Source organism: Trichosurus vulpecula, chromosome 3, assembly GCF_011100635.1.
Source record: "Trichosurus vulpecula isolate mTriVul1 chromosome 3, mTriVul1.pri, whole genome shotgun sequence".
Taxonomy (NCBI): Eukaryota; Metazoa; Chordata; class Mammalia; order Diprotodontia; family Phalangeridae; genus Trichosurus; species Trichosurus vulpecula.
The window spans coordinates 203,845,698-203,871,940 of NC_050575.1; the positions used below are offsets into that span (position 1 = coordinate 203,845,698).

A 26,243-nucleotide genomic window follows, 5' to 3' on the forward strand; every position below is an offset into this window, starting at 1 on the left:
TTGATCAAGAACTCTTCTATCTATAGATTTGAAAAGTTACCCCTTCCTTACTCCTGTGTTTATGATGTGGTCATGTCTGTATCTAGGTTATGTATCAACAAGCATTTATTAAGTGCTTACTTTGTTCTGGGTGCTGTGCTAGGGTTTGGGAGTGCAAAGAGAAAAATGAAATGATCTCTCTTTTCAAGGAGATTACATTCTATCAGGGGAGGTAACATGTCTATATATAAGTACATGTAAAATAAATACAAAATGGTTTAGGGAGAAGAGAGTGCACACTAATAGTTGGTGAGCTGAGGAAAAGCTTCAGGAGAAGGTATTGTCTGAGCTGAATCTTAAAGGAGCTGAAGGGGTAGAGGAAGAGATTCCTTCGGGCATGGTGGATGGCCAGGGCAAAAGCTTGGCATGTGCTTTGTGAGAGGAATGGCAGCAAGGTCACAGTTACACAGTAGAGTTAGGAAAGGGAGTGATGTATAATGATGCCAGAAAGATAAGTTGGTGCTAGGTTGCAAAGGGCTATGAAAGCCCTAGTACATATTTGATCTTAGATGCCCTAGGGAGTCACCAGTGTATTAAATAGAATGACATGGCAAGACCTGTGCTTAAGGAAAATCACTTTGGCAGCTCTATATGTGGAGGATGGATTGGAGCTGGCAGAAGTCTGAAGCAAGGGGACCAATTATAAGGCCATTGCAGTAGACCAGGAAGGCATGTTGAAGGTCTGAACTAAATTGGTGGTTTCATGAATAGTGAGAAGGGAATGGATGTGAGAGATGTTGTGGAAGTAGATCTGGCAGCTTGATTGGAAATGTGGGGTGAAGTAGAGTTGAGGAGTCAAGCAGTGCTGAAACTGTGAACATGGGTGACTGAAAAGGGTCATTGCCCTTGACAGAAAAAGTGAAGTTGGGAGGAGGGGTTAGTTCTGGGAGAAAAATACATAGTTCAGTTTTGGACATGTTGAGTTTGAACTGTCCATGGGATAGCCAATTTGAAATCTCTGATAGATGGCAATAAGAGTCTAGAGTTGAGGAGAGAGACTAAGGTTTTATATATGTCTGGGAGTCATCTGCATAGAGATGATAATTAGAGCCAGGGCATCTGAAAAGGTCACCAAGTGAGAGAATATAGAGAAAGAAGAAAAGAGGGCTCAGGAGAGAGCTTGGAAATATACCCATGGTTAGGAAGTATGAAATGGATAAAAAGCCAGTAAGACTGAGGAGTGGTCAAACAAATAGAAGGAGAATCAAGAAGGACTAATATCACGAAATGTGTTCATTTTGGTTTTAGACATGAATTCAAGTTGAGAATGAAACATTAAATTGAAATTTTCTAGAAAAAAGGTTCAAGTATTAAGCATTGGAGAATATCCATAGGTGTCAGAGGAGAAGCAAGATCGAGGGAAATAAACTTCACACTTGTAAAAATTGAAATATGTCACACCTGTAAGAACACAAATATGTTTTAGCAGTTAAAGCTGTGCCAGTTAGATTCATATAAAGGATCTTGACTATACCTTTTGCTTTTCTGTATATTGTTTAGAAACTTGAATTGTTTTAGTTGCCATGGCCCTAATGTCCAGGTATAGCCAACAGTCAGTTATTCCTGAAAATCAAAGGGTGTCAGAGGTTGATGAGATCACAAGATCATCCCCCATTTTACAATAAGAATACTTAGGATCAGAGAGAGGGGAAATGCTATGGGAGGATTGGCTCAACAGAAATAAATCCTTAGATAACTGCAAACTTTCATTTAATCAATGGCATTATCTTTCCTATATAACTAGCCTTTTTTTTTTTTCCCATAGGTGATAAATGGCTTAAGTGGAATTTTGTCTCCTCCAATATTATTACATACCATCACTTGAATGTTCTAATGAACCCCGAAATGGTCAGGAGGTAGACAAAAAAGGAATGGGGAAAAAATCCTGAAGGACCAGGGCAGTCTCCAAATTGAGTATTTTCTCATTGAATTGGCCCTCATATTTGAAGGCCTCCTTTTCACCAGCCAGTTCTGGTGGATAGTGTGGAAGAGTTCCTCAGGAGACCTAGAATTTAGTCTTGGTTCTGCTACTTACTAGCAAGTCACTAATCCCCATTTTACCGATGTGGCTGAGAGAAGATGATAATATTCGAACCACTAACCTCACAGAGTCATTGTGAAGAAAGTATTATATAAATTATAGCCCAAATATTTTTAAATTTTCTTTTTATTATAAAATGTAATAATCACAAAAAGAAACGTTTTCTATACAAAGAACATGGATTTAGATATGAAACTATGGACTTCTGTCACGTACAGTTTATTTTTTAAAAGTCTATATTAAATTTAACAAAGTAGTAACAAAATTTCCATTTGTGTTCCTCTCTGAACTCTTAAAAATCTTTCAATAGATTTTTATTCATATCTTTTGTTTGTATATTGCTAAAATTTCTCTGAATTCTTTCCCCTTCTAGAGAGAATCCCATATAGCAAAATAATTTTTACAATAAAAAAAGAAGAGATTAAAAAAAATTTAACAAAACCTACCACTACATCAAAATATTCAAACATTATATGCAGTGTTCCACACCTGAGGACCTCCCACCTCTGCACATAAGCGAGAATTGTCTCTCTTGCCTCTATGGATTGCCAGACAGATTTAGATTGCCTTGCATCTTGAACCATCACTTCATGGAGAACCTTCTAAGAACCCGAGAGATGGAACCATCACAATAGTTATTCATACTTCTATGGCACTTGATTATTTACAAAGCAGTTTTCTCACAATTCTGTGTGGTGAGCAGTGCGTGTTAATTATTCTAATTTTGAGAACACTTAGACTCAGAGACCTTAAAAGGTTTGCCCACAGTAATACAGCCAGTAAGGAGAGAAGCCCAGGACTCAAATGTAGGTCTTCTGATTCTTGGTAGTAAAAATACCCATACAGTGAATAAATGGTGTAGGAGATACAACAAGAAGATCAAGAGCCCCATGGGGAGGGAAAGTTGCTTTCTGAATATGACATAGGAATAGGTAAGTGGAAACAACTTTCCTAGCCCAGAAATAGAAAGACATGGCAGGAGAGAATAATGAAGGCATAATTTCTTGTGCAGTACTGAACCCCCTTTATCATTTCTGACTCCAAACTCTTTTTACTACATCAAGTAATCTCCCAAAAGTCATCGGTTTATTTAAGCAAGTTATAGCCCCTCAGAGGATAGGATTTGCCATAATGTTGTAGGCTTCACAACTGTAAAGAACTTCAGTGATCTAGTCCAATAGTTCTCAAAGTGTGGTTTAAGAATTTCTGGGGATTTCCAAGACCCTTTCAAGGCAGTCTGTAAGGTCAAAACTATTTGCATAATAATACTCAGAACTTATTTGCCTATTAAAATACCCCCTCTCTTTCCAACTACATACCTATGTGAGGTTTTTCTTCATGTATTTCAACTAAAACAGCATTTTACAACAAATTGAATGAATAAGCAAATATGAGAATCCAACAATCTTTTATTAAGCCATCCATTAAAGAAATATGCAAAAGTACCAATACCATTCTTATCACTAATTTTTTATTCCATTTTGGAAAATAGTTATTTTTCATTTAAAATGTTATCTTGTTAACATGTATTGGGTTTATTGCTATTTATAAATGAGTTAATAAAGAAATATTTTGTAAATATTTCAGTTTTAATTTCTAACATGGTAAATATCAACAGTTAAAACCCACATGTAAGCTTCTTAAGGTCCTCAATGATTTTTAAACATTGTGATGGGTTCCTGAGACCAAAAAGTTTGAGAATTGCTGATCTAGTCTAACTCTCTCATTTTACACATGAGGAAAACTGAGCCCCAAGGAGTGAAGTGAGTTGCCCAGAGTCACATAGATATTAAAAGAGCAGAACCAGATTTGCACTGAGGTCCTCTGACTCCAGATCCATTGTTTCTTTCATCCATCATACTGTCCAACTTTGTATGATCCCACAAAATGACTTACGTTATCTTCTCTACTTTTCTGTGTTTTCAGGAAGAGATGAAACTATGCAACCTGCAAAGCCATCTTTCCTTGAGTACTTTGAACAGAAGGAAAAAGAGAATCAGGTCAACAGCTTTGGCAAAAATGCCCCAGGCCCGTTGAAGAATTCTTCAGATTGGAAAGTACCACAAGATGGGGACTATGAATTTGTAAGTAGATTTGCATTTACAAGGGAAACCCTGGCTTCTAAAAAATGTTATTTGAAATGTTCCACATCCATAATGATGTATGTAGCCAGAAGCTTTCTAATCCTTTCCCATGAGCCATTGCTTTATACTTTCTCTAGTACTAATAGCAGCTTCTAAGGTGCCTCATGAGTTTGGTGTACATTTTTATTGACATTTGGATTTTATTCTGTCTTCTTGTTGTGAGTATTTTGCACTTCAAAAATCCTTCACTCATCATAATAATACTTCTAGTCCAGTTTGAAATTTTAGACTGACAAAAGACCAATTCAGCTATCAAATGAACTACTCTCCTATAATAGTAGAAGAGAGGTGGTAGCAGCAAATGAAACTCTTTTGGCAAGAGTTCTTTCCATTTTAGCTTCCTTGAGAGAGTTTTACTGAATTTTGTTAGAAGAAGAAAGAATATTTCAAAGTTTTGTGTAGAAAGCTGCATATCATGACAGTCTCCTGGTCCTCTTTTTCAGGACAGGTGCTTTGCACTGGCCAGGTATTCGGTCAAAACATCTGCCCAGTGAGTGTCATAGAAATGTCAGGAAATGCCAAGAGCCTTCACACCCACCCTCTGTGCCCTCTATACCCTAAAAGTTGCCTTCTGAAGATGATAGGAATAGGGGAGTAGAAGCAACTTATCAAGGAGACCCTAGAAATAGGAAAGAAGGACCCATGGGGGAGAAGCAGGAAGGTATCATGTGCTGCCTTGTAAGGAACTAAACAAAATCTGGTAGGGTGTGGTCAGGGAGACCACTTGTCTGGTTTGTTGCAAAGGGGATTCCTTCCTATCCCTTCAGACTCTGAGGTTTTGTAATTACAATTATAGGGTACCTTTTCTAACCATAAACTCAATTTATACTCGAGGGGAACGATGAGTAATAAAATCAGGGTGGGAATAGGCTGTAAATAGGCCTCTCCTTTTCTGGGTATTTTTAAAAGAGTTTTTGGTTCCAGAATTTTTAAAACATTCTCATAGAAATTTGCTGGTATTTCACAGCTAAATATCGAAATCCCTTTGATATTTACATGAAACTTGGTCTTGCAGTCTAAATTCTCTTCCAGGGGCTTCTGCTCACCTGTACAGTGACCTTGAATGGACCTTGATCTGTGCTTCAGTATTCCATTTTGTAAAAAAGTAGTAATGCTTTTAATTTATACATTATAGAACTAAAAAAGGGCCTTAAGGACACATCGTCTCATCCAATCTTCACACTTTACAGGAGAAACTGAGACCTTAAGATGTTAAATCCCAGAGTGCTTTAATGGCAGAGCTCTAACTGAAACCTCTTGACTCTAAGCTAGTGGCCCTCCTACTGGTGCAGTGCTGCTGCTTGCTTCCTAACTACCTCTTAAGGATATTTTACTTAAGCATTTCAATGGATCTCTGATCTCATTGATGGTTATGCTTCTTCCATTGATGCAGATCATAATCCATCCATGCTTTCTTGTCCTCGCATAGCCAGAAATCTTCTATAGAGGGTAGAGTTAATGTAGGCTTTTGTCTTTTAATAAAGAGCTTTCTCTTTCTTTTTCAATATTTTGTGAGTACCAGTGCCATAACTCAAGCTGTCTGGTAACCCTCATTCTCTATTTGAAACCTGCCTACCTTTTTTCCCAACTAAAGATTTCCTGGAACAGATCCCTAATGCTGCTTCTTAAACCCAATTTTTCATTGGTAATTTGCTGTAGCCTACTCTGCATCTCTCTGTTGGCCTTTGGGTCACCCATGTTTTTGGTTCTTCAGAGATTGTGATGGTGTTTTTATTTGTAGTCATATAGCATCATCAGTGGAATACTGTTGTTAAATGATTTTTTTGGTCGGGAGGAGTCAGGGAGCAGCTTGGGATCTGAAAATGCTATATAATTTCCCAGACTCAATTCATCCTGCTCTCTTCTTATTAAATTATGGATCCAATTCATATACTTTGAATAGGCATTGCAAGTGGAAGTAAGAATATTATGTATAATAATATTCTCTCCCTAGTAGAGTTCTTTGGAGAAATGTATTAAGTAAATGCAAAATAGTCCCTTTCAGTTGTTATTTTATGTTCTAAGGTTCCTTTTAGATTAGTTATTCTGCAGTTCCATCCACACAGTTGTGTTCAGTGTTTTAAGGTTCTTCCCATCACCATTATTCCATGTTCTAAAGTCTGTTTCAGCTCTAAAGTAGTTTTCTGGTTGTATATCTTTTTTCAAAATTATAAAGCAGATAATTGAGAGCACTAGTCCAAATGCCATTCAGACAGGTAGAGTTCATCTTAGAGCAAATTTCCTGTTTCTTTGGTAATGGGTTCTATAACATTAACAAATAGGTAAATGACTTAATAGTCCACAAATATTGTACAAATCCCTGATTTCCTTTCTGTTCGTCCTTGGAGTCACTCTATATTTATTGAATACACCAATGTGGCCATCAAAATAAAGAAATTAATCAATCAGCAAGCATTTTTCCAGTACTTCCTGTGTGGCTAACAATGTGAAAATAGTGTGAAAAACAAAGCAGCTCCTGCCTTCTAGCTCAGTCTATTGAAGAAGCATATTTGTTAGTGAAATCACGCAGACAGTCATAAACTCAACTATTGAAAGAGTAAGATTCATATGCATACTTATGTTGTCAGGCTTCTTGGAGTGAGATTTAAATGTTCTTCAGTTTGAGGTGTCAGTCTAACAGGCTAAACATTTTTCCATGGATATCTTACACTTCTCCTTGCTCCTTAAATGCTACCTCAAACAGAGAGTTCTGGTTTCCAATGAAACAATATTTAATTACAAGAAAAGAGCCTCTTTTCCCTCCCCTGAAGCAAATTTCTATTTGAAATGACCTTTTTGCCCAAAGCAGGCAAACGGGAAGTTATTTAATCAGTAATGGCAACATTTCATCTTGGCATACAGCTCCCTGTTTCCATCCAGAGTGAGTATAAGTTCCAATCCTAAAACTGAGTTGCCTTGTTTGCCAGATTCAAATGGCAACAGAAGTTCTTTTTAACATTTAAGATATGTAGTGATTGAAACCTTGAAACCTCTTTAGAAATATAGCAACAGCCATCAACACCTTCTTTAAAATTGGTGTTTCATCCAGTGGAAATAAATCAGATTTGTGGAAGCAAGTGTATACCTCCTATACAAATTTAGATAGCCTCCTTTTCTATGTTGGATGCATATATAACCTCAATCACTTACTAAAGTCTTCCTCTATTGCTTCCTTGTAACTTGGAGGATGCTTTTAGGTTCTTGAGGCCTATGCCAGGAGCATAAATTCTAGCAAGACCCATGAAGATGGAAAGTCTTTGAGTCTCTCTTCCTTTAAGATCCAACTCAGATATTAACTTGCTCCTAAAATTCTTCCCTGATCCTTCTTCCCACCCCTAGATGAATGTGATCTTTTCTTCCTCAGATTTCTCATTTTGCTTTTCCTAGACCTTTCCTTTGTACTTGTTTCACCATCCCTTGTAGGATATTTGTATTTTGCTCTATTAGATTGTGAGCTACTCAAGAGTGGGGCCCTCATTTTCCCTTGATGAACTGTTAAGGTGTGCCTCCCTCCCCACCCCCCCACCAACTTAGATTTGTGAATTGCTGTTTCGACAAGTGAAAGATTTTTGTATCCATTTTGTATTTTATCTTTAGTTCATTATTCTAGCCCATCCAGATCATTAGAGATCCTATATCTGTTTGACATGTCAGCCAACCTTCCTAGTTTTGTGTCCTTCATAAATTTGATAGGCATGCCATGTATGCCTTTATCAAAGTAGTTGATAAAAATGTTAAATAGTATTGGGCCAGGAACAGATCCCTGGGACACTCTATTATTAGTCTCCCTCTAAGACAGGGGTCTTACTCTTTTTTGTGTTGTGGATGCCTTTGGCAGTCCGTGAACCTTATGGGCTCCTTCTTGAATTAATGATTTTAAATGCATAAAATACATAGGATTACAAAGGAAACTAATTGTTTTGAAATACAATTATCAAATTATTTTTCAAAACAAGTTCACAGTTCCCAGGTAAAGGATACCTGCTTTAAGGAGGTTTTGACTGCTTAATGTCTCATCTTTGGGTCTAGTCTTTCAAGTTACAAATCTGCCTAAGTATGTTATGCCTTGCCCCATGTCTTTCCATCTTGTCCACAGGAATTGACTTTGTCAGATGCTTTAGTGAAATCTGGGTTTACTGTGTACATTACATAGTCTTTACCTGATCTGCCACTTAGTAAAGCCTGTCATAAAAAGGAACAAACGTAGTGTGGCACAGCCTGTTCTTGATGACAGTAGAAAGCATTTGTGTAGTCTTTTGAACCTGGTGTTTAGTCATCACTTTTGAGTACTCACAGACCATACCTTTAATTATGTGTTCTAGGATTTTGTCAGGAATTGTAGTCAAGCTAACTGGCCTATAATTTGTAGACTTCCTCCTCCCATTTTTGGAAATTGGGACATTTGCCCCTCTCTTACCTTCTGGTGCCTCTCCCGTTCTTTGTAATCTTTCAGAGATTGCTCACAGTAGCTCAGTTTTCACATCCCCAGCTCAGTATGCAGTGCACCATTACAGCTGAAAGAGCATGTGTGCTCTTAGGAATCTCTGACAGGCATAGGGTCTATAATGAAGGAGATGATAGGCTGGCTATAATCTTCCTGACTGTTGTTCACACCACAGGTATTGTGTTGTTCTGGGTTCCACATTGTAGGGAAGATGTTGACAATATGGAGTTCTTCCACAGGACGAGGGTGACACAGAACAGGTGAAGGGTCTGGAAGTGTGTAGCTTGGAGAAAAGACTTAAGGGGCTTATGATAGTTGTTTTTGTGTCCCTGTTCTGCTCTATCACTGTATGCCATCATATCCTCCAGAACCCCATGCTGTTAATAGCAAACTGACTTTCATATTAGACCTTCTTTTCTCAGATTTCTTCCTTTTTTTTTCTTTTGTAATAATGAAAACCTGACTTCCCTCAGAAAACACTGTGCATCTCTGAATGTACCATCTCTTAGGTCCCCTGACAAACTGAGGCTCTAAGAGGAATTAGAAATATTCCTTGCTTTCCTCACTGCCCCTTCTAGCCCCTCCCTCTGCCATCATCATTCAGAATCCTCTACTCATTTGAGGTTCATTCCATCCATCTTTATTACCCTACCAGGGGCTGGTTGTTGTTATCTATCAACCCCAAGATCATTTTCTCTCTTTTCAAGGAGTTCCTAAGAACACCTAATTAACAGTCTTCTTCTCCACCTCAACCTCTGCACTTATACTTGGGGACTTCAGTATACATGTCAAGGTCCCCTCAAACACCCTGGGCTCCACTCCACTTCAGTAGGAATAGCCATACCCTTAATTTTGCTATCCTTCATAACCATTCAGTACTTTGGAATTCCTCTCTGATCATAATCTCCTATCCTTTCATCTTTCCTTCTGCCTTGCTCCTCCTAAACTTATTCATTGCAACCTCTGGTTATTCCATCCCTGTCTTCCTCTTTTCCCAGTCCTTCACTCCTCCTCTGACTTCTTTATTCCATCTTTGCAATTTTGACCCTATCTTTATATTCTTAGCACAGTGCCTTATAAAATAACAGGAGCTTAGATCATCCTAGATCCCTCCTAGGTAGGTGCAGAGAAATGCATCACCAGAGGGTTGGCTCTCAGATGGCACATTTTTCTTTTTGGTCACAGTAATTAAACAACCCACTACCAAGGCATGGAAAGGCTGTAAACTAAACTGATAGAGGGAGGACCTTACTGGGTAAAATAACATATCCCAGAAATAGTGAAGTAAGCAAGTTTGGAATCTGTGAAAAAAAATGGAAAGATGTGTATTTCAGCCAGAGCTTCATTTTAAGGTGAAAGCCTAAGCCCTCTGGTGAAAATCACATTGTCATGCTGGCTCATTCTTGGTAGTCCTTGATAGAACCAGTCACTAGGTAGAGGAATATAAATGGTAGCATTTTACTGGCCTTAATAACTTGGTAAACAAAGTTAGTGCTACCTTTTTGTCCAAAACAGGTCAGTTTAAGACTGGGCATATCCCATCTAGAGTATTATGTTCACTTTTGGGCACCATATTTTAGGAGAGACAGCTTGTCAGTTCAAACAGAAGCCTGCCATAAGAAAGTGACCATGAAAGGAAAGGGCCTGGAGATCATGCCATAGAAGATCACTTGAAGGAACTACAGATATTAAGCCTAGAGATAAGAAGATTGGGAGGGGAAGGGGAGATAGAGGAGGAGAGGAAAATTACCTGTGTCTTCAGCATCCTGAAGAGCTGGTATAAAGATGAATTAAGCTTATACATAAGAAGGAACTTTATAACAGTAAGAGTTGTCTACCAGTATAATGGACTTCCTCTAGAAGTGGTGAGTTCCCTATCACTGGAGGTCTTTAAGCAGACTGTATGATCAGTTTTATGGGATTTTGTGGAGGGGATTCACGTATCAGTCAGGTCTAGCTCGATAAATGACCTCTGAGGTTTCTTCCAGTTCAGAGAATCTGAATCTTTGCACTCTGTAAAGAATCATGTAGTATGTTAGACCAGGTGGATGGGAGATTGGGTAGAGCTGGATACTTTTATATTTTGTTTTGTTTTGACCCTGAACTGTGATTTTGTTGATGTGGAAGACTCTTGGTATGTAAATTCCCTCTACTAATACAGACAAGCAACTTAGCTGTAACTGATAAGTTTAGGGAGTTTTGGGGGGGCCATTTTGAGCTTAAACATAGCTAGTATGTGTCAGAATTAGAGCTTGAGCGTAGGTCTTCCTAACTTTAAGGCCATCCCTCTATTGATACCACACTGCTTCTCTGATGGATGCCATATTCATGTTATATTTGGGGATGGGCTGGTGAGAGAGACAAAAACATATTTCATTTGCTCTTATTGTGGATTGTGTATTGTGACACTACTACCCCCCGTGTAACAACAGATTCAGCTCATGTTTATCAAGCGTCTACTAGGTATAGAACCCTGTGCTCAGCACTGGTAATACATACAAAAAATAGATGAGCTATGAAGTGGACTGTATGTGAAAGAGCTTATGTTCTAAGTACACAAGTAACTGATTCGAGGGAGAGTACAGTAAGTTCATTGTAGAAGCCTGGGCTGTGCATTATTAGAAATTTGAGGGGGATGGTCATTTTTCTTGGGGTGCCAGAGAAGGCTTCATAGAGAGAAATGGGACTTGAATTATCCTCTTAAAATACTGACTGCAACAGATGGAACCTATTCCCAGCATTGTTGGGTTGGGGTAGTGGGGAGAAGGTGTAACAATGGATGAGGGCAAGAAAAGGAGGGACAAGTAGTAGTTTAGATTGGCGGGTTATAGGACAAATGAAGAGAAGTAGTTTACCATAAGACTTGACAGATTGCAGGAGACCATCAGTGCCAGGATCAATAGTTTAGTTTCTTTGGTAGGCAATAGGGAGCTAATAAAAGTCTATGACTATAGTAGTAACCCAATCTTAGTAACGTAGAGGACATATTGGAGAGGGGATAAATTGGGGGAAATAAATTACCACCCAGTATGTTTCTATCTTACATGTAATTTGTCATCATTTCTAAGTTTCTTCGATAAACTGTAATGGGTTTAGTTCTTATTATTAGCAATAATATTTTAAAATACCTCTGATTTCAGTCATATGAGATAATTCCACTTGCTCCTTAGACAGTTTCATGAGTTCCTATAATCAAAATAATTTATCAGCCAATGTCACAGGCTCTGGTAATGAGCTTCTCTGCCCTTAACTGAGCAGATCCTTAGACAACAGTTCATTGTCAGAACCAGACTTGAAGCTTGTCCCCCTTGGTAGAGCCTGCCAGAGTTCCCATTCTGATGGCATTGCTTTTGAGAGAGTCCTAGGTCACCTACATGTTATGATGCAGGCTTTAACGGAGAAACAATATTTATATAGTGTTTAGGAAAGAATTTAATATCGCTGTACTCTTGGATCTGAGGTAGTGCAAGCATTCATGTCCTACAGAGAAGGAAACTGAGACTCTGAGGTCGAGAACATGTCTGGATTTGTCTGTGGATTGGCAATTCCATCTATGTAGGCACTCCTTCTACCACTACAGATTGCAACCCATTCAAACTTTCTCATTATCGTACATAACCCTTGTCTATGTCCTTTCATAAATCCTCAATAGAAAGTCTGTCCAGTGTACTGGGCACCTTTTCCTCGGGTTTTTAATACTTCATAGAATCATAGCTATAGAACTGGCAGGAACTTAAGGTCACTTGGCACAACCCTTTCATTTTACAGGTGAGGAAATTAAGAACCAGAGAGATTAAGAGACTTGCCCATGGTACTCAGTAAGAAATAGAGACAGATTGGAACTCAGATCCTTTGACTCCAAAGAGAGTAAGTGACCTTTCTGCTGCTTTCTAGTGCAGTACTTGGGCTATCCATCTATTATTTATTCACTCACTCTATACTGTACCTGAGGCCACATAGCAAAGTCAGAACTTGGTTTCAGGTCTTTTTACGATATGAAACTGCCTCCAATATAGTCCTAATGCTGTAGGAAGAGATAATATTCTTCCTGGGAAACTAATGGTGACAGGGTCAAACAGTACAAAACCATACAACTATTAATCTAATGTTAGTTTGAACCAACCTAATGATCTATGAAATCTTACTGATATTACTAATTCTGTGGAGAATTATAAGCTCAGGCAACTGGTCTTTTGTGGTAGAAGATAATTTTTAGCATTACTCTTTCCCCAAGCAAATGACAACATCCTATGACTTCATGAAACTTTATCTTCTGCTCTGCATTTTAAAATAGAACTCCAAAGCTGATTGGGAGAACTTTTTTCAGGTTTCTCTAAAGAACCCTTTCTGTATTGTTCAGGAATAGTCAATTATTCATTTTTCTATTAGATTTCTATCTGGCTGTCCACTTTGGAAACTGGACATATTTGGAGGGGGGTGAGAAATGTCACTATTATATTTATAATTTAAAATCATGATGATATAGTTACACAAATACTGCACTTATTCATTTATAAGTCAATATTTTCCAAGGCTAGATCTTGATGTTTCTTGGGAACACAGAAACTCATCACCAGACAGCTATGAGTTATGTGCTGTTTGCCAATCTGTCAGGAAAGAAAATACATTCAGCCCTTGAGTTAATTGTCCATTTATTGCAAGGTGAGTGAAAAATAACAGGACAAATCCATAAATACACCAGCTTCCACTTACATAGTGGTTTTAAAGCTCACTGCTTTATTGAACTAAGCAAAAATAGAGAATAGAAACTTTGCGTCAGTCAACACTTAGCTCTGAAGTTCTTATGTCTGTCTTTTTGTTCTCCAGTCTTGGTAATGGACAAAGAGACCACCCTCAAATGGAATGCAGTAGAAAAGCATTTATTAAGCATTTCTCTGTGCCAGGCACTGTGGATACACATAGAAAATTGAGACAAGTTATCAGTAGCTCATATTCTCATAGCATTTTGTGGTTTACAAAGCATTTTTTATGCATTACCTTGTTTGAGCCTCACAACCATTCTTGTGAGTTTGGGGAGGGGATGGTGAGGGAAGGGAGAAGTGTTATTCTTATTTTTATAGACAAAACTGAGACCCAAAGGGGCAAAGGAATTTGCCTAGTGACACTCAGTGACCAGCAGACTTGAACTGGTATGTCAATTTCAAAGGATCAAAAGATTAGAGTAGTAAGGGACTTTAGTGATAGTCTAGTCCAACCTTCTTTGCTTTTCCCCACCTTGCCATGAAGAAACTTAGTCTCAGAGAGGCCTATGTAATTTGTCTAAGTTCACATATTCCATCCCCCCACACACACACATACTTGAGTCACATGGAATCTTGAGAGGAGTGATTACATATTTTAACAGGCCCTGGGCTTGGCGAGCCCTCAGTGCCATTTTGGACAAGGAATAAACACTTCAGGAAGTGCCACCATGCCAAGTTCTTCAGTGTTTCTATCTGAATGGTTAAACTCAGCAATGATGCCTTTGTGTAACCTGAAGTCTATTAACTCACCATCCAGACGAGCGGTGCAATGTGTGCAAATGCTGTGGGCTGTAACCAAGAAGAATTCCTGGGGACAGGATTCCTAATAGCTCAAATCAAAATTTTAAATTCCTTGTTGGAATTGCATTATAACAAGATACATAATTCATATCATATATTGCCACAGATCTAAAAGAGTTATTTCTCTCTATTACATTCAAATTCCTGCAAAATTAAACAATATTATAAGTTGTAATAAGAAAACTCGAAAAGATAGACTTCATATTTTTAACTTGATTAGGAAAGTCCAGCTTTTCATTTTCAGCTCATTTGAGATTTAAAGTTACTTTTTCTCATGAGAAGCAACTGCTCTATTATGACAAGTATTAAGAAGGGTTGACATTAAATTTTAATAGTTTAATGTATATGTATATGTAAATGTATTCCCTTCAGCTACCCTAATACTGAGGTCTCATGAATTATACACATCATCTTTCCATGTAGGAATGTAAACAAAACAGTTCAACTTCAGTAAGTCCCTTATGATTTCTCTTTCTTATGTAGCTTTTCATGCTTCTCTTGATTCTTATGTTTGAAAGTCAAATTTTCTATTCAGCTCTGGTCTTTTCACTGAGAAAGCTTGAAAATCCTCTATTTTATTGAAAGTCCATATTTTGCCTTGAAGAATGATACTCATTTTTGCTGGATAGGTGGTTCTTGGTTTTAATCCTAGCTATATTGACCTCTGGAATATCATATTCCAAGCCCTTTGATCCCTTAATGTAGAAGCTGCTAGATCTTGTATTATCCTGATTGTGTTTCCACAATACTCAAATTGTTTCTTTCTGACTGCTTGCAGTATTTTCTCCTTGATCTGGAGCTCTGGAATTTGGCGACAATATTCCTAGGAGTTTTCTTTTTGGGATCTTTTTCAGGAGGTGATAGGTGGATTCTTTCAATTTCTATTTTACCTTCTGGCTCTAGAATATCAGGGCAGTTCTCCTTGATAATTTCTTGAGAAAGGATATCTAGGCTCTTTTTTTGATCATGGCTTTGAGGTAGTCCAATAATTTTTAAATTATCTCTCCTGGATCTATTTTCCAGGTCAGTGGTTTTTCTAATGAGATATTTAACATTGTTTTCCATTTTTTTCACTCCTTTGTTTCTGTTTTATAATATCTTGATTTCTCATAAAGTCATTAGCTTCCATTTGCTCCAATCTAATTTTTAAGGTAGTATTTTCTTCAGTGGTCTTTTGGACCTCCTTTTCCATTTGGCTAATTCTGCCTTTTGAGACATTCTTCTCCTCATTGGCTTTTTGGAGCTCTTTTGCCATTTGAGTTAGTCTATTTTTTAAGGTGTTATTTTCTTCAGTGTTTTTTTGGGGTTTCCTTTAGCAAGTCATTGTTTTTCATGGTTTTCTTGCATGACTCTCATTTCCCTTCCCAATTTTTCTTCTACTTCTCTAACTTGCTTTTCCAAATCCTTTTTGAGCTCTTCCATGGCCTGAGACTGGTTCATGTTTTTCTTGGAGGTTTTTGATGTAGGCTCTTTGACTTTGTTGACTTCTTCTGGCTGTATGTTTTAGTCTTCTTTGTCACTAGAGAAAGATTCCTGAGTCTGAATCTGAGTCCATTTTTGCTGCCTGTTCATGTTCCCTGCCAACTACTTGACCCTTGAGCTTTTTGTCAGGGTATGACTGCTTGTAGAGTATAGATTACCTTGTCCCAAGCTTGAGGGGCTGTGTTGCTGTTTTCAGAGCTACTTGTGCACAGCAAGCTCTGCCACACCAGCGCTCCTCCTCCCCCAAGAACCTCCAACCTGGACCGCAGCTCAGATCCAAGCAGGCTCTGCACTCCCCCTCTGATCCACCACTTAATTCTTCCTACCAGGTAGGCCTGGGGCCAGAAACAACTGCAGCTGGAAGTAGCCCCAGAACTGCACCACTTCTGTGCCCCTGGGGCTGGGGCTGACCGTGCACTCCTTTCACTCTGTCCCCCACAGCTTTTCCCACTAACCTTCTGTGTTGTCTTTGGTGTTTGTGGGTTGAGAAGTCTGGTAACTGCCACAGCTCAATGATTCAGGGCCCTGTGGCCTGTTCTGCCCGGCTCCTGGTCTGGTTGGTCCTGGCACGGCTCACGCTGGGTTCTGCTCCACTCGGCTCCCAGTTCTGTGTGATAGACCCTTCCCTGCGACCATGCAGGCTGTCCTGGGCTGGAGCCCTGCTTCCCTCTGCTATTTCGTGGGTTCTGCAGCTCTAGAATTTGTTCAGAGCCATTTTCATAGGTGTTTGGAGGGACCTGGGGGAGAGTTTTAGGCAAGTCCCTGCTTTCCAGCCACCATCTTGGCTCTGCCCCCTAGGCAGTTTCTTAGCATAATTCCAGATTGCTTCCCAGGGTGATGGGGCCACTTCACAGATAGTTGGCATTTCTATGGCACATTAAAATTCATATCATTTATAATATGCTTTTCTTACAACAACCCTGTGAGGTGGATAGTGAAAGTATTATTTTCCATTATCCTTCCAGTCGTAAGAAGCAACAGCTTCAGGGGCTGAATGACTATGCTACAGTTGAATGGTTAAGCATACTTACAGAGATGTTTAGTGAATTTTAACATATATGTGTAGATAGCATTTACTGTCTTTGGGAGTGAGGAGTACAGATAGATTTTGCTTTCTCTAATGACCTGAAATCCAGAATTGTACCTATTCTTAAATATCCAGGTAAGGATGTGGCTATATAAGATAAAACTATATAAATGCAGCATTCTATTCAAATAACTGTGAGGAAACCTCGAATGTCATTTTTGTAGTTATTAGGGATGTATATGTACATATATGTTATGTATGTGTATATGTGTATATACATACATATATGTACACGCACATATATGAGTTCTGTCAATTTCCCTTAGAAACACTGGAAAGATGAAATAGCCTGGCAAAAAATATTGATTATTTTGCTTTGTTTTACCTTAATACTTATTAAATATGCATTACTTAAAAGAAAGAAAAAGCGCCCAGATTTGTCCAGCTAGGCTTTTAAAACCTCTAGGGCTGTCAAATTGAGAACAAAGTTCCACGTAACTTAATTCTGACAGGAATTGAAGAGCACCACATCCTCGGTTCCTTTCAGAAGCCACTCTGTGTTTCTGTGACAGTTGGTGCCATACCAGTTTTTGTATCCTTCAGCTTTGTAAAGTACCTGGCTTTATGTGTTACTACAAATGAAACTGCTAACCCAAATCCCAGAATTTGAACTGGAAGGGTCTTCAGTGGCCATTGGGCTTGACCCCTGCTGGAGACGAATCCCACTGTAACATATCTAACCCGTGGCTGTCCAGCTTCTGCTAGGAGACCTCCAGCAAGGTAGAACCTGCCATCTTTCCAGGCAGCCAATCCCACTTGTGGACAGCTTTGATAGACACTTCTCTCTGACATCAAGCCCAAATTTGCTTCTTTGTAACTTCTACCTATTACTTTTGGTTCTCCCCTGCGAGGCCAGATAGAACAAGTCTAATCCCTCCATCACATAACAGCCCGTAAAATACTTGAAGAAAGCTATCCTATTCCCCCAAGTCTTCTGTTCTCCAGGCTAAAAATCCCCATGTGAGGGAGCTGCAGTCAAGCAAACTCTTAATGGTTTGCGAACATAGTGTTTCTCTGATGAACAAAAGGTATCTTGTTCAGTTTTCTCATCTGAAAAATGAGGTAGGATAGACTTAATGATTTCTAAGGGCCCCTCAGGCTCCAGTATTCTGTGTTCCTCGTTCTGTTCCAACACTGACATTTTATGTCAGCAAGCATTATTAAAAGCTTACCATGTGCTAGGCACAGTGCTAAGCCTTAGGGAAACAAAGAAAAGCAAAAAGACTGTGCCTGCCTTAGGGAACTCATATTTTTTAAGTGAATATTTATTGATGACATTGATCTTCACATCACCTAACTTTCTCCCAGTGTCCCTCTCTTTCTCTTCTCACTTGTAGAGAGCCATTCTATAGAGCATAAAATATTCTTACAGGAAAGAGAGAAAGAAATTAGTAAAACTAATCAATAAAAAAGTATGAAAAGGTAAGCAGTGTTTCATATCTTTGGACCTCCACCCCTGCCAAGGAGTGGAAGGAGGTGTCTTCTCATATCTCTTCTTTGAGGTTATGCTTGTTCTTTTTAATTTCGAACATTCACTTTCACTTGTTTTGTGAGGTTTGTGCTTTCCATTTGCATCATTTTAGTCATTGTGTGTATGGTTTTGTTTGTTTTGGTTTTGCTTTCTTCACTGCATTAGTTCTTGTACGTCTTTCCATGTTCCTCTGGAAGCATGTATTCATCATATTCATCATTTCTTACAACACAGTACTATTCCATCCCATTCATATACCACTGTTTGTTTAGTCATTCCCCAATCAATAGGCATCTGCTTTGTTTCCAGTTCTTTGCTACAACAAAAAGCACTGCTATAAATATTTTGCTTTATGTAGGGACTTCCTTCTTATCAGTGACCTCGTTGGAGTATATTCCCAGTAGTGGAATCTCTGGGTCAGAGCATATGGGCAATTTAGTTAACTTAATTTGCAAAATTCCAAATTACTAGGAACTCACATTCTAATGGGGAAAACATCATGCACATAACTATGTGCCCCTAAGATGTATATGGAACAGCTGGAAAGTAATCTCAAAGGGAGGGCATTAGTAGCATGAGAAACCAGAAGAGGCCTCCTGCAGAAGGTACCAGAACTAGAATCTTGAAGGAAACTAGAGAAGGTAAGGGGCCAGGTGAGGAGGGAAAACATTCCAGGCACGGGCCAAACCATTTCAAAGACACAGAATTGGAAGGTGAAGTGTGCAAGCGATAGTATATCTGGACTGCAGAGGATGTGGAGGGGAGTAAAGTATAAGAAGATTGGAAAGGCAGGAAGGGGCTGAACAGAAGATTTTATATTTGATCATTGAAGTAATAGGGGGCCACTGGAGTTTATTGAGTAGAGAAGTGACACGGTCAGATGAGGGCTTGAGGAAAATCATTTGGCAGCTGAGTGAAGGATGGATTAGAGTAGGGTTTTTTGTTTGTTTTTTGGGGGGGGGCAGGGCAATTGGGATTAAGTGACTTGCCCAAGGTCACACAGCTAGAACATGTGGATTAGAGTAAGTTGAGACAAGATGGGGAGCTATTAAAGATTAAAGCTATTTGCAATAGTCATGAGGTTTGTAAGGGCCTGTGTTAAGGTGGTAGTTATGAGTAGAGAGAAGGGAACATATCCAAGAGCTGTTGTGAAGATAAAAATGAGAAGATATGACAACAGATTGAATATATGGACTGAGTGCCAGGAGTTGAGGATAACGCTGAAGTCACAAGGCTAGGAGACTGGGAGGATGGTGGTACTTGAAAATAATAGGGAGAATTGGAAGAAGGGAGGGTTTGGCAGAAAAGATAGTGAGTTCTGTTTTGGACATGTTAAATTGGAGGAGCCTGTGGGATACTTAGTTCAAGATGTCCCAAAGCCATTTGGTGAAGTGGGACTGGAGATAAAAACTTCAGACTGGGTGTAAATCTTCTGCGTAGGGATGATCATTGAATCCACTGAGACTGATACTAACATTAAAAGAGGTAGCACATAAAAAGAGAAAAAGACACCCATGGTTATAGTGGGGGGAACCAGGAGAAGGATCCAGCAAAAGGGACTGAGAAGGACCAGGCAGGCAGGAGGAAAACAGGGAGAGGAGTGTCATGGAAACCTGGACAGAAGACTGAATGGATGAATGAATGAATGAATGCATAAAGCAAGACAGCCCCTGCTCTCAAAAGCTCATTTTAATGGGAGAAACAATGCATGTAGAAGGTTTCAGTGGCTGGTTAGATGGAATGGTCCTTAATATACAGCACAAAAGCAGATGGCAATACCTCTTCTTAATATAATTTCCACCAGCAATATCCTTTCAGTTTCTGATTTTGAATCATTTGACAAGGCCAAGGTTTTTGGTAGCAAGAACTTTCTTTTCTGGATCTTCACTAGCTGTGGCTGTAGCACCCTGCAGTAGCTGTCTCCAGGCTACATCTCCATAGGAGTTACTTCCCAGGATGTTGACTGTGGGCACTGGGCTGGAAGCATTGCTATTCCCAAGGCTCTTGGGTTCAGGGTCCTGGACTGTTTCCATCAGGATCTGAAGGGAGATGGTGGTCAAGGTGGCAGTGGCAGCTGCAGTGGCGGCAGAGTACCAGTGGATGGAGAGAGATCAGTTGAGGAAGGCATGATGAGAGTGTTCAAGAGCCTCTCTGGAAATCTGTCTTCTTGACAGGTGGTGACTTGTGTTCCATGGCCCTGGAAGGCCCGCCTCACAGAAGGCAGGAGCAGGCAGATGTAAGACCCTGGGAAGTCTGGTGAGATGGCGGGGGTTCTTAACCTGGGGTGCTTGCAGCACCGCCCCCCCCCCCCCAAGCCTATGAATAGATTTCAGGGATCTTTAAATTTGGGTGATAAAAAGTTACATCCTTATTTCCCCTTACTTCTAACTGAATTTCACATTTCCTTCAGTTAAGAATTTTCAAAAGAAAAATGTTATTCTGAGAAGAGCCCATAGGCTTCACCAGACCACTAAATGGATCCGTAACAACAATGAGAAAACACAGCAACAAAGTAGAGGGCATCTGGGAAGGTTTCATGGCGGGGGTGGTACTGAGCTGAGTCTTGAAGGGAGGTGATTAGGATTCTGAGAGGTGGAGATGAGGAAGGGCAGTCAGCTTGGGTGGATGAATGGATGGATGGATGGATGGATGGGTGGGTGGGTGGACATAAGCAGAAAATGGTCCTCTTCTGGCAGCAAGTCAGTTTGGCTAGAACATAGATAAGACAAAGACTGCAGAGGGTCTTAAATTCCAGGCTCAGGAGTTTAGATTTATCTTAGTTCAAATATGGAGCCAGGGAGGGTTTTTGACAAGGGAAGGTCATAGTTGCTGAAGTAGAAATGACATGAACATTGGAAGCAAGCAAACCACTCCATCATAGAATTTATGATAAAGGAGGGAAACACCATGCAAAGTCTGAAATTCACCATAGATTGGGAGTGAGCAAATTAGAGAGGATTTAAAGAAGTCTGGGTAGGATCCTTTGATCTTCTGTTTTGAAATAGAAATTGACACAAGAGAGCTGGGAAGCTTTGAGAACTTAGTTCTGGCATGGGATGCCTGTTATGAACTGCTGCAGGATGAAGTAAGGGGAACCAGGAAACCAATGCACACAGTGACTGCAGCAGTGTCAGTGAGACAGAACAACCACCAACCCCCCCCCCCCAAAAAAAAAAACAAAACTTGTATTAGATTTTAATGATGAAGCTTGACCCTGGGGAAGAATGGGAGAAATGCATGTCCTTCCCTAACAGCTATGAAATATTGCCTGTGCCATCATACAGGGTTTGGGTACTTATTAGTTTTGCTGGACTGCTTTTTTCTTTGTTTTTTCATCTTTGTTTCAAAAGATGGTTCTTTGGATTGTGGAGGAGAAGGATATAGGTGTGAATGAATATGGTACAAAAACAAAAGATGTCAGTATAAATATGATTTTAATTCTTTTTTAAAGAAATGGAATATTCTGAATATAAAGGAAAAATGACTGAGGACAAAAAGGAAGTTACCTAAAGAGATGTTGGATGCACAGGAAATTCCTGCTATTAAAAAGACACATAGAGAAGAGAGACAAAGGCTGATGACTATAAATAAAAAAAAGAACACCCTAGTAAAGAATCATATCAGGAATCCAGAATGAGCAGAGTGCCAAGGACAGCAAAAAAAGGGATAGGTTGTTAAAGCTATGTTCAGAAGAAGAGGAAGATCAAAGCAAGGAAAGGACCATTGCTCAGGTGGATGGGGAAAAGGAAGAGAAGAGAAGAAGCATGTATTAAGCACCTACTGTGTGCCAGGCACTATACCAAACATTTTACAAATATTATCTCATTTAATCCTCATAGCAACCCTGGGAGGTAGGTGCTGCTATTATCCACATTTTACAGATGAAGAAACTTGAGCTAGGCAGAGGTTAAGGGACTTGCCCACAGTCACACAGTAAATGTCTTGGCTAAATTTGAACTCAGCTTTTTCCTTTTCCAGGCTCAGCACTCTACCCACCATGCCACCTAGCTGCCTCAGTATATATGGACAGTATCAGGGTATCAAATGCCAGTGAGAATGTTCAACTATTCAGTTCTTATTTTCTTTTTTGTCTTTTCTTCCAGTAGGAATGACCCCTAGGCAGGGAAAGATAGGTTGAAAAATGGTTAGCAAAGAGTGGAAGCCCAAGGGAAGTGAGAAAATGGTCACTGACATCAGTGAGTGCAAGGCCCCAGGCTCCACTAACTTTATCCTGGGACCCGAAAGAACTGACTGAAGTGATTGCTGAGCAACGTCCGCATTCTTTAAAATGAAAGGTTGTAGAGACCGGGGGGGTGCTACAGGACCAGAAAGGGCAAGTGTCTCAAGTTTCAGATGGAGCCAAGAGAATGAATTGAGCCTGCAGACTCAACTCGTGAATTGAGTCAATTTCTCTTCCTGGCAAAATCCTAGAGCTTGTTATATTAAGGGGTTGGTTTATGAGCTCCTCAAAAGGACACTGGTGGTCACTGAAAGCTGGCATGGACTCATCAAGAACAGGAGATGCTGGCTCTCTTCCTTTCCTCTCTTTGACAAGGTAGCTAGACCAATAGATTAGGGGGTGCTCAGTATATTGAGGCCCCAGCAAAGAATTTGACAGCATTTCATGCTTGCGTTTTTGTTTTGTTTTACGAACAAGATAGAGAGATAGATGCGGCCCGTTCTGATAGATTGTTGTTGTTGTTCAGTTGTTTCAGTCCTGTCCAACTCTTTACAACCCCATTTGAGGTTTTCTTGGTGAAGATCCTGGAGTGTCTTGCCATGTGCTTCTCCAGCTCATTTTACAGATGAGGACCTGAGGCAAACACAGACTTTCCCAGAGTCACACAGCTAGGAAGTGTCTGAGACTAGATTTCGTCTCAGGAAGATGAGCCTTACTGATTCCAAGCCCAATGCTCTATCTACTGCACGCCTGGCTGTCCTTCTGGTAGACTGTGAAATGACCAGACACAAAGAAAAGTCAGGTAGATCTTACCTTGAATGGAGATGTCCAGTGGAGCGTCAGAGAAATCTGTCCTTGACCTTTTGCATTTTTATTACCAGTCTGGATAAAGGAATAGTTGTCCTTTCTGTCAGATTTGCAGGTTACAAGCAGATTGGAAGTCTTAGTACAACATTTTAGATGAGAGCCTGATCCAAAAATATCTCAGGAGGTTGGAGACATAGGCCAAAAGGAATCAAGGGAAACTGTAGAAGGATACGTATAAAGACCTGTAGTTGAGATTTTAAAAACTAACTTCCCAGGTATAATATGGGGAAGGTATGTCTGGACTACTGTGACATATGTGGAAAAGACATGGGGACTTAATGGACTTCACACTCCAAAGAGGGCAGCCAGATACACACAGGCTGTCCTAAACTGTATTAAGATAGAAAGGGTCAAGAGACTATTCTCTGCTCTTGTCGGGTTGCATCTGGAATGCAGCTCAGTTCTGGGCACCCCATTTTAAGCATACCTAGACATCCTAGAGCATGACCAGGTGAAGCTGACCTGAGTGGTGAGAGGACAGAATCTGCCATTTCCCTGGGTAGAACGGAAGCTCCTCCAGGACAGAGAGTGTTTCAGTTTGTCTGTGTATCTTGGTGCTTCTCATGATACCCTCTTGCTGTCGTGCTTAATAAAAAAAAGCTTGCTGATCAAGTGATTGCCTATACTATAGAAGGATAAGTTGAAAGAAGTAGCAACATTTGGTCTTGAGAAGAGGATACTTAAAAGTTGTCATGTTGACAGTGATTAGAGTTAACTCTGCTTGACTTCCAAGGGCATCTCCTGACCGAGGGCTGCCGTGTTCTGACTGGTGAGTGTCTAACCTGGCTCACTATTTTAGTCTGTGCTTCTCACCAGCTGCCTTGCCTTGCCAGTGGTACAGAGCCTCTTCTACCCCCACCACCCCCAATATAATTAAATCAATTCTGCCATTGTTTCTGGAAAGAGTGTATCAGTCTAGCCCACTATAATTCTGTTATCCATTCTTGTAATTTTCCAAACCAAAATAGCTCTTTCTGGCCACTTGAGCTGTCTCTTATACAGAATCCCTGAGGGCAAGAACCCCCAGCCTTAGCACAGTACTTGGCACATAAGTGCTTAATAAATATTTTTTCATTCATTCAGCTGGGGCACTGAGTAGAAGTTGCAGTGAGGCAGATTTAAGCTTTATATAAGGGGAAAATTCCCAGTTATTAGCATTATCCAAAAGCAAAATGAATGGCCTTGGCCGGTACTAGGTTTTCCTTCATTAGAGATCTTCAAGCAGTTGGAAAGATGGAAGAAAAAGAGGTTATTTTTAGAGGAGAATTTCAAAGTTCGAGATCATAGAGATGAGTCATAGTAATATCTAAAGTGCCATCTCCCCGTCAATGGCTCAGATAAAATTAGGATATTGATTATAGGAACTGAGGAGGTTAGTGAAGTTGGAAGCCAGCATTTGTGAGGGGATATCAACTTGTTTATTAAGTACCCAAGTATGACTACTACAGAGGGTGGTGGAGAAGAAGACTGTAAACAAGGAACAGAACTTCCCCAAAAGGAAGGAGAATGACCTGAGCACTGGTAGATACCTGCAACAAAGATTTGGACTGAGGGATAGAAATTGATGGAGGAGAAGATATGAAGTGATGATGGTAAAGTGATGGATGGAGGGGTTCTCCAGGAAATAGTCCATCTCCTCCTAGCCTGGTGCGTATCCAGGAGCAGGGCCTGAATTCTGGAGTGAGCCGGGTTCCATGAACGTAAGAAGATGAAGGGAGAATGAGGAGAAAACATCATAGGATAATAACGTTCATCTTAGAAATGAGGAAACTGAAACAAAGTGACAAAACATGGTAAATAGCAGAGTGGGGATTTGAACCCAAGAAAGTTAGCAATAAAGTAGAGGGGTAATTTGTGGAACTAGGAAAACAGAATGATTATAGGTGTGAATAGAAAAGAACAATAAACCCAAACTGGCTGCTCTGTAATTATAATGACCCAGTTGTTTGGTTCCAAAGAAGGGAATGTACCTCCTTCCTTTCATTGTAGAGGCGGGGTTCTACAGGTGTGAAATATATGTACTTTCAGACATGGCTGATATGTTAGTTGATTTTGTTGAGAGAGAGAGAGAGAGAGAGAGAAAAAGAATATGAAAATAGAATGTTAGCATGTTTTCCATCTGACATTTCAAATAATAAATAAGCTTGAAGTTCTACTTCTCAAAACATTAAGATTTTTTTTCCTATCACAGGAAACCTGGAGGTTAGGGCAAGGGAATGTTCAGATTCAAGACAAGTATCTTGGTCAGAAAGTTCCTGGTGACTTGAGTCTCTTGGTATCAGACCAAAATCACCTGAAGCACTAAGCATCTCCCCCAAGATTGGAGAGGCAGGGTGGGGAGCAGAGGAAGTAGGATCAGCAGAAGATACACCACCTGTGGGACATGCACTTAGCTCCCACCAGGCAGGCTTTAGAGTGGCAAGGTGATTCTGAGATTAGTGGTTCTGATCTGGGTATTGTGGCATTCTTTGAGTTTGATGCCTTTGGAGAGGGGGTGCTCTTTGTTGAGCTTAGTGGCCTTGAGAGCCAATAGAAGGAAGGAAGATGGAGCCAGAAGCAGAGTATCTGCATATGTTAATGATGACCCCCAAAGCATCCTGGTAACACATGACAGCACTTGGTCCTCTTGCTTCTAGTCCCTAGTTCTAATGGGCCACATCATCTCAAGGAACTTTGTGAGCTCATTTTCTTCATGTGATAAGTGGTAATGATAAAATGTAAGGAGCACTGGATTAAGAATTTGGAAATTGGCATTCTAATCTCACTTCCTCCACTAGCTGTTAAGAGTCACTTTGCCCCCATAGACCTCAGTTTTCTCTTATTTTACGAAATGGTCTCCCAAAGTCTCATCCAGCTATTCCCAGTGACCGTGGACTAGGCCTCTGAAATACTTGCCCTCACAAGGTGGTGGCAAGGTTTAAATG

General features: G+C 39.9%; 1 protein-coding gene across 1 annotated transcript in view; it reads left to right on the forward strand.

Moving 5' to 3' along the window:
* Positions 1 to 26,243, forward strand: part of STK4 (serine/threonine kinase 4) — a 123,904-nt gene that overhangs the window by 65,996 nt on the left and 31,665 nt on the right. Inside the window, exon 10 of the mRNA XM_036751874.1 lies at positions 4,007 to 4,164. Within this exon, the coding sequence (XP_036607769.1) occupies positions 4,007 to 4,164 (158 nt within the window). The remainder of the gene's footprint in view (positions 1 to 4,006; positions 4,165 to 26,243) is intronic.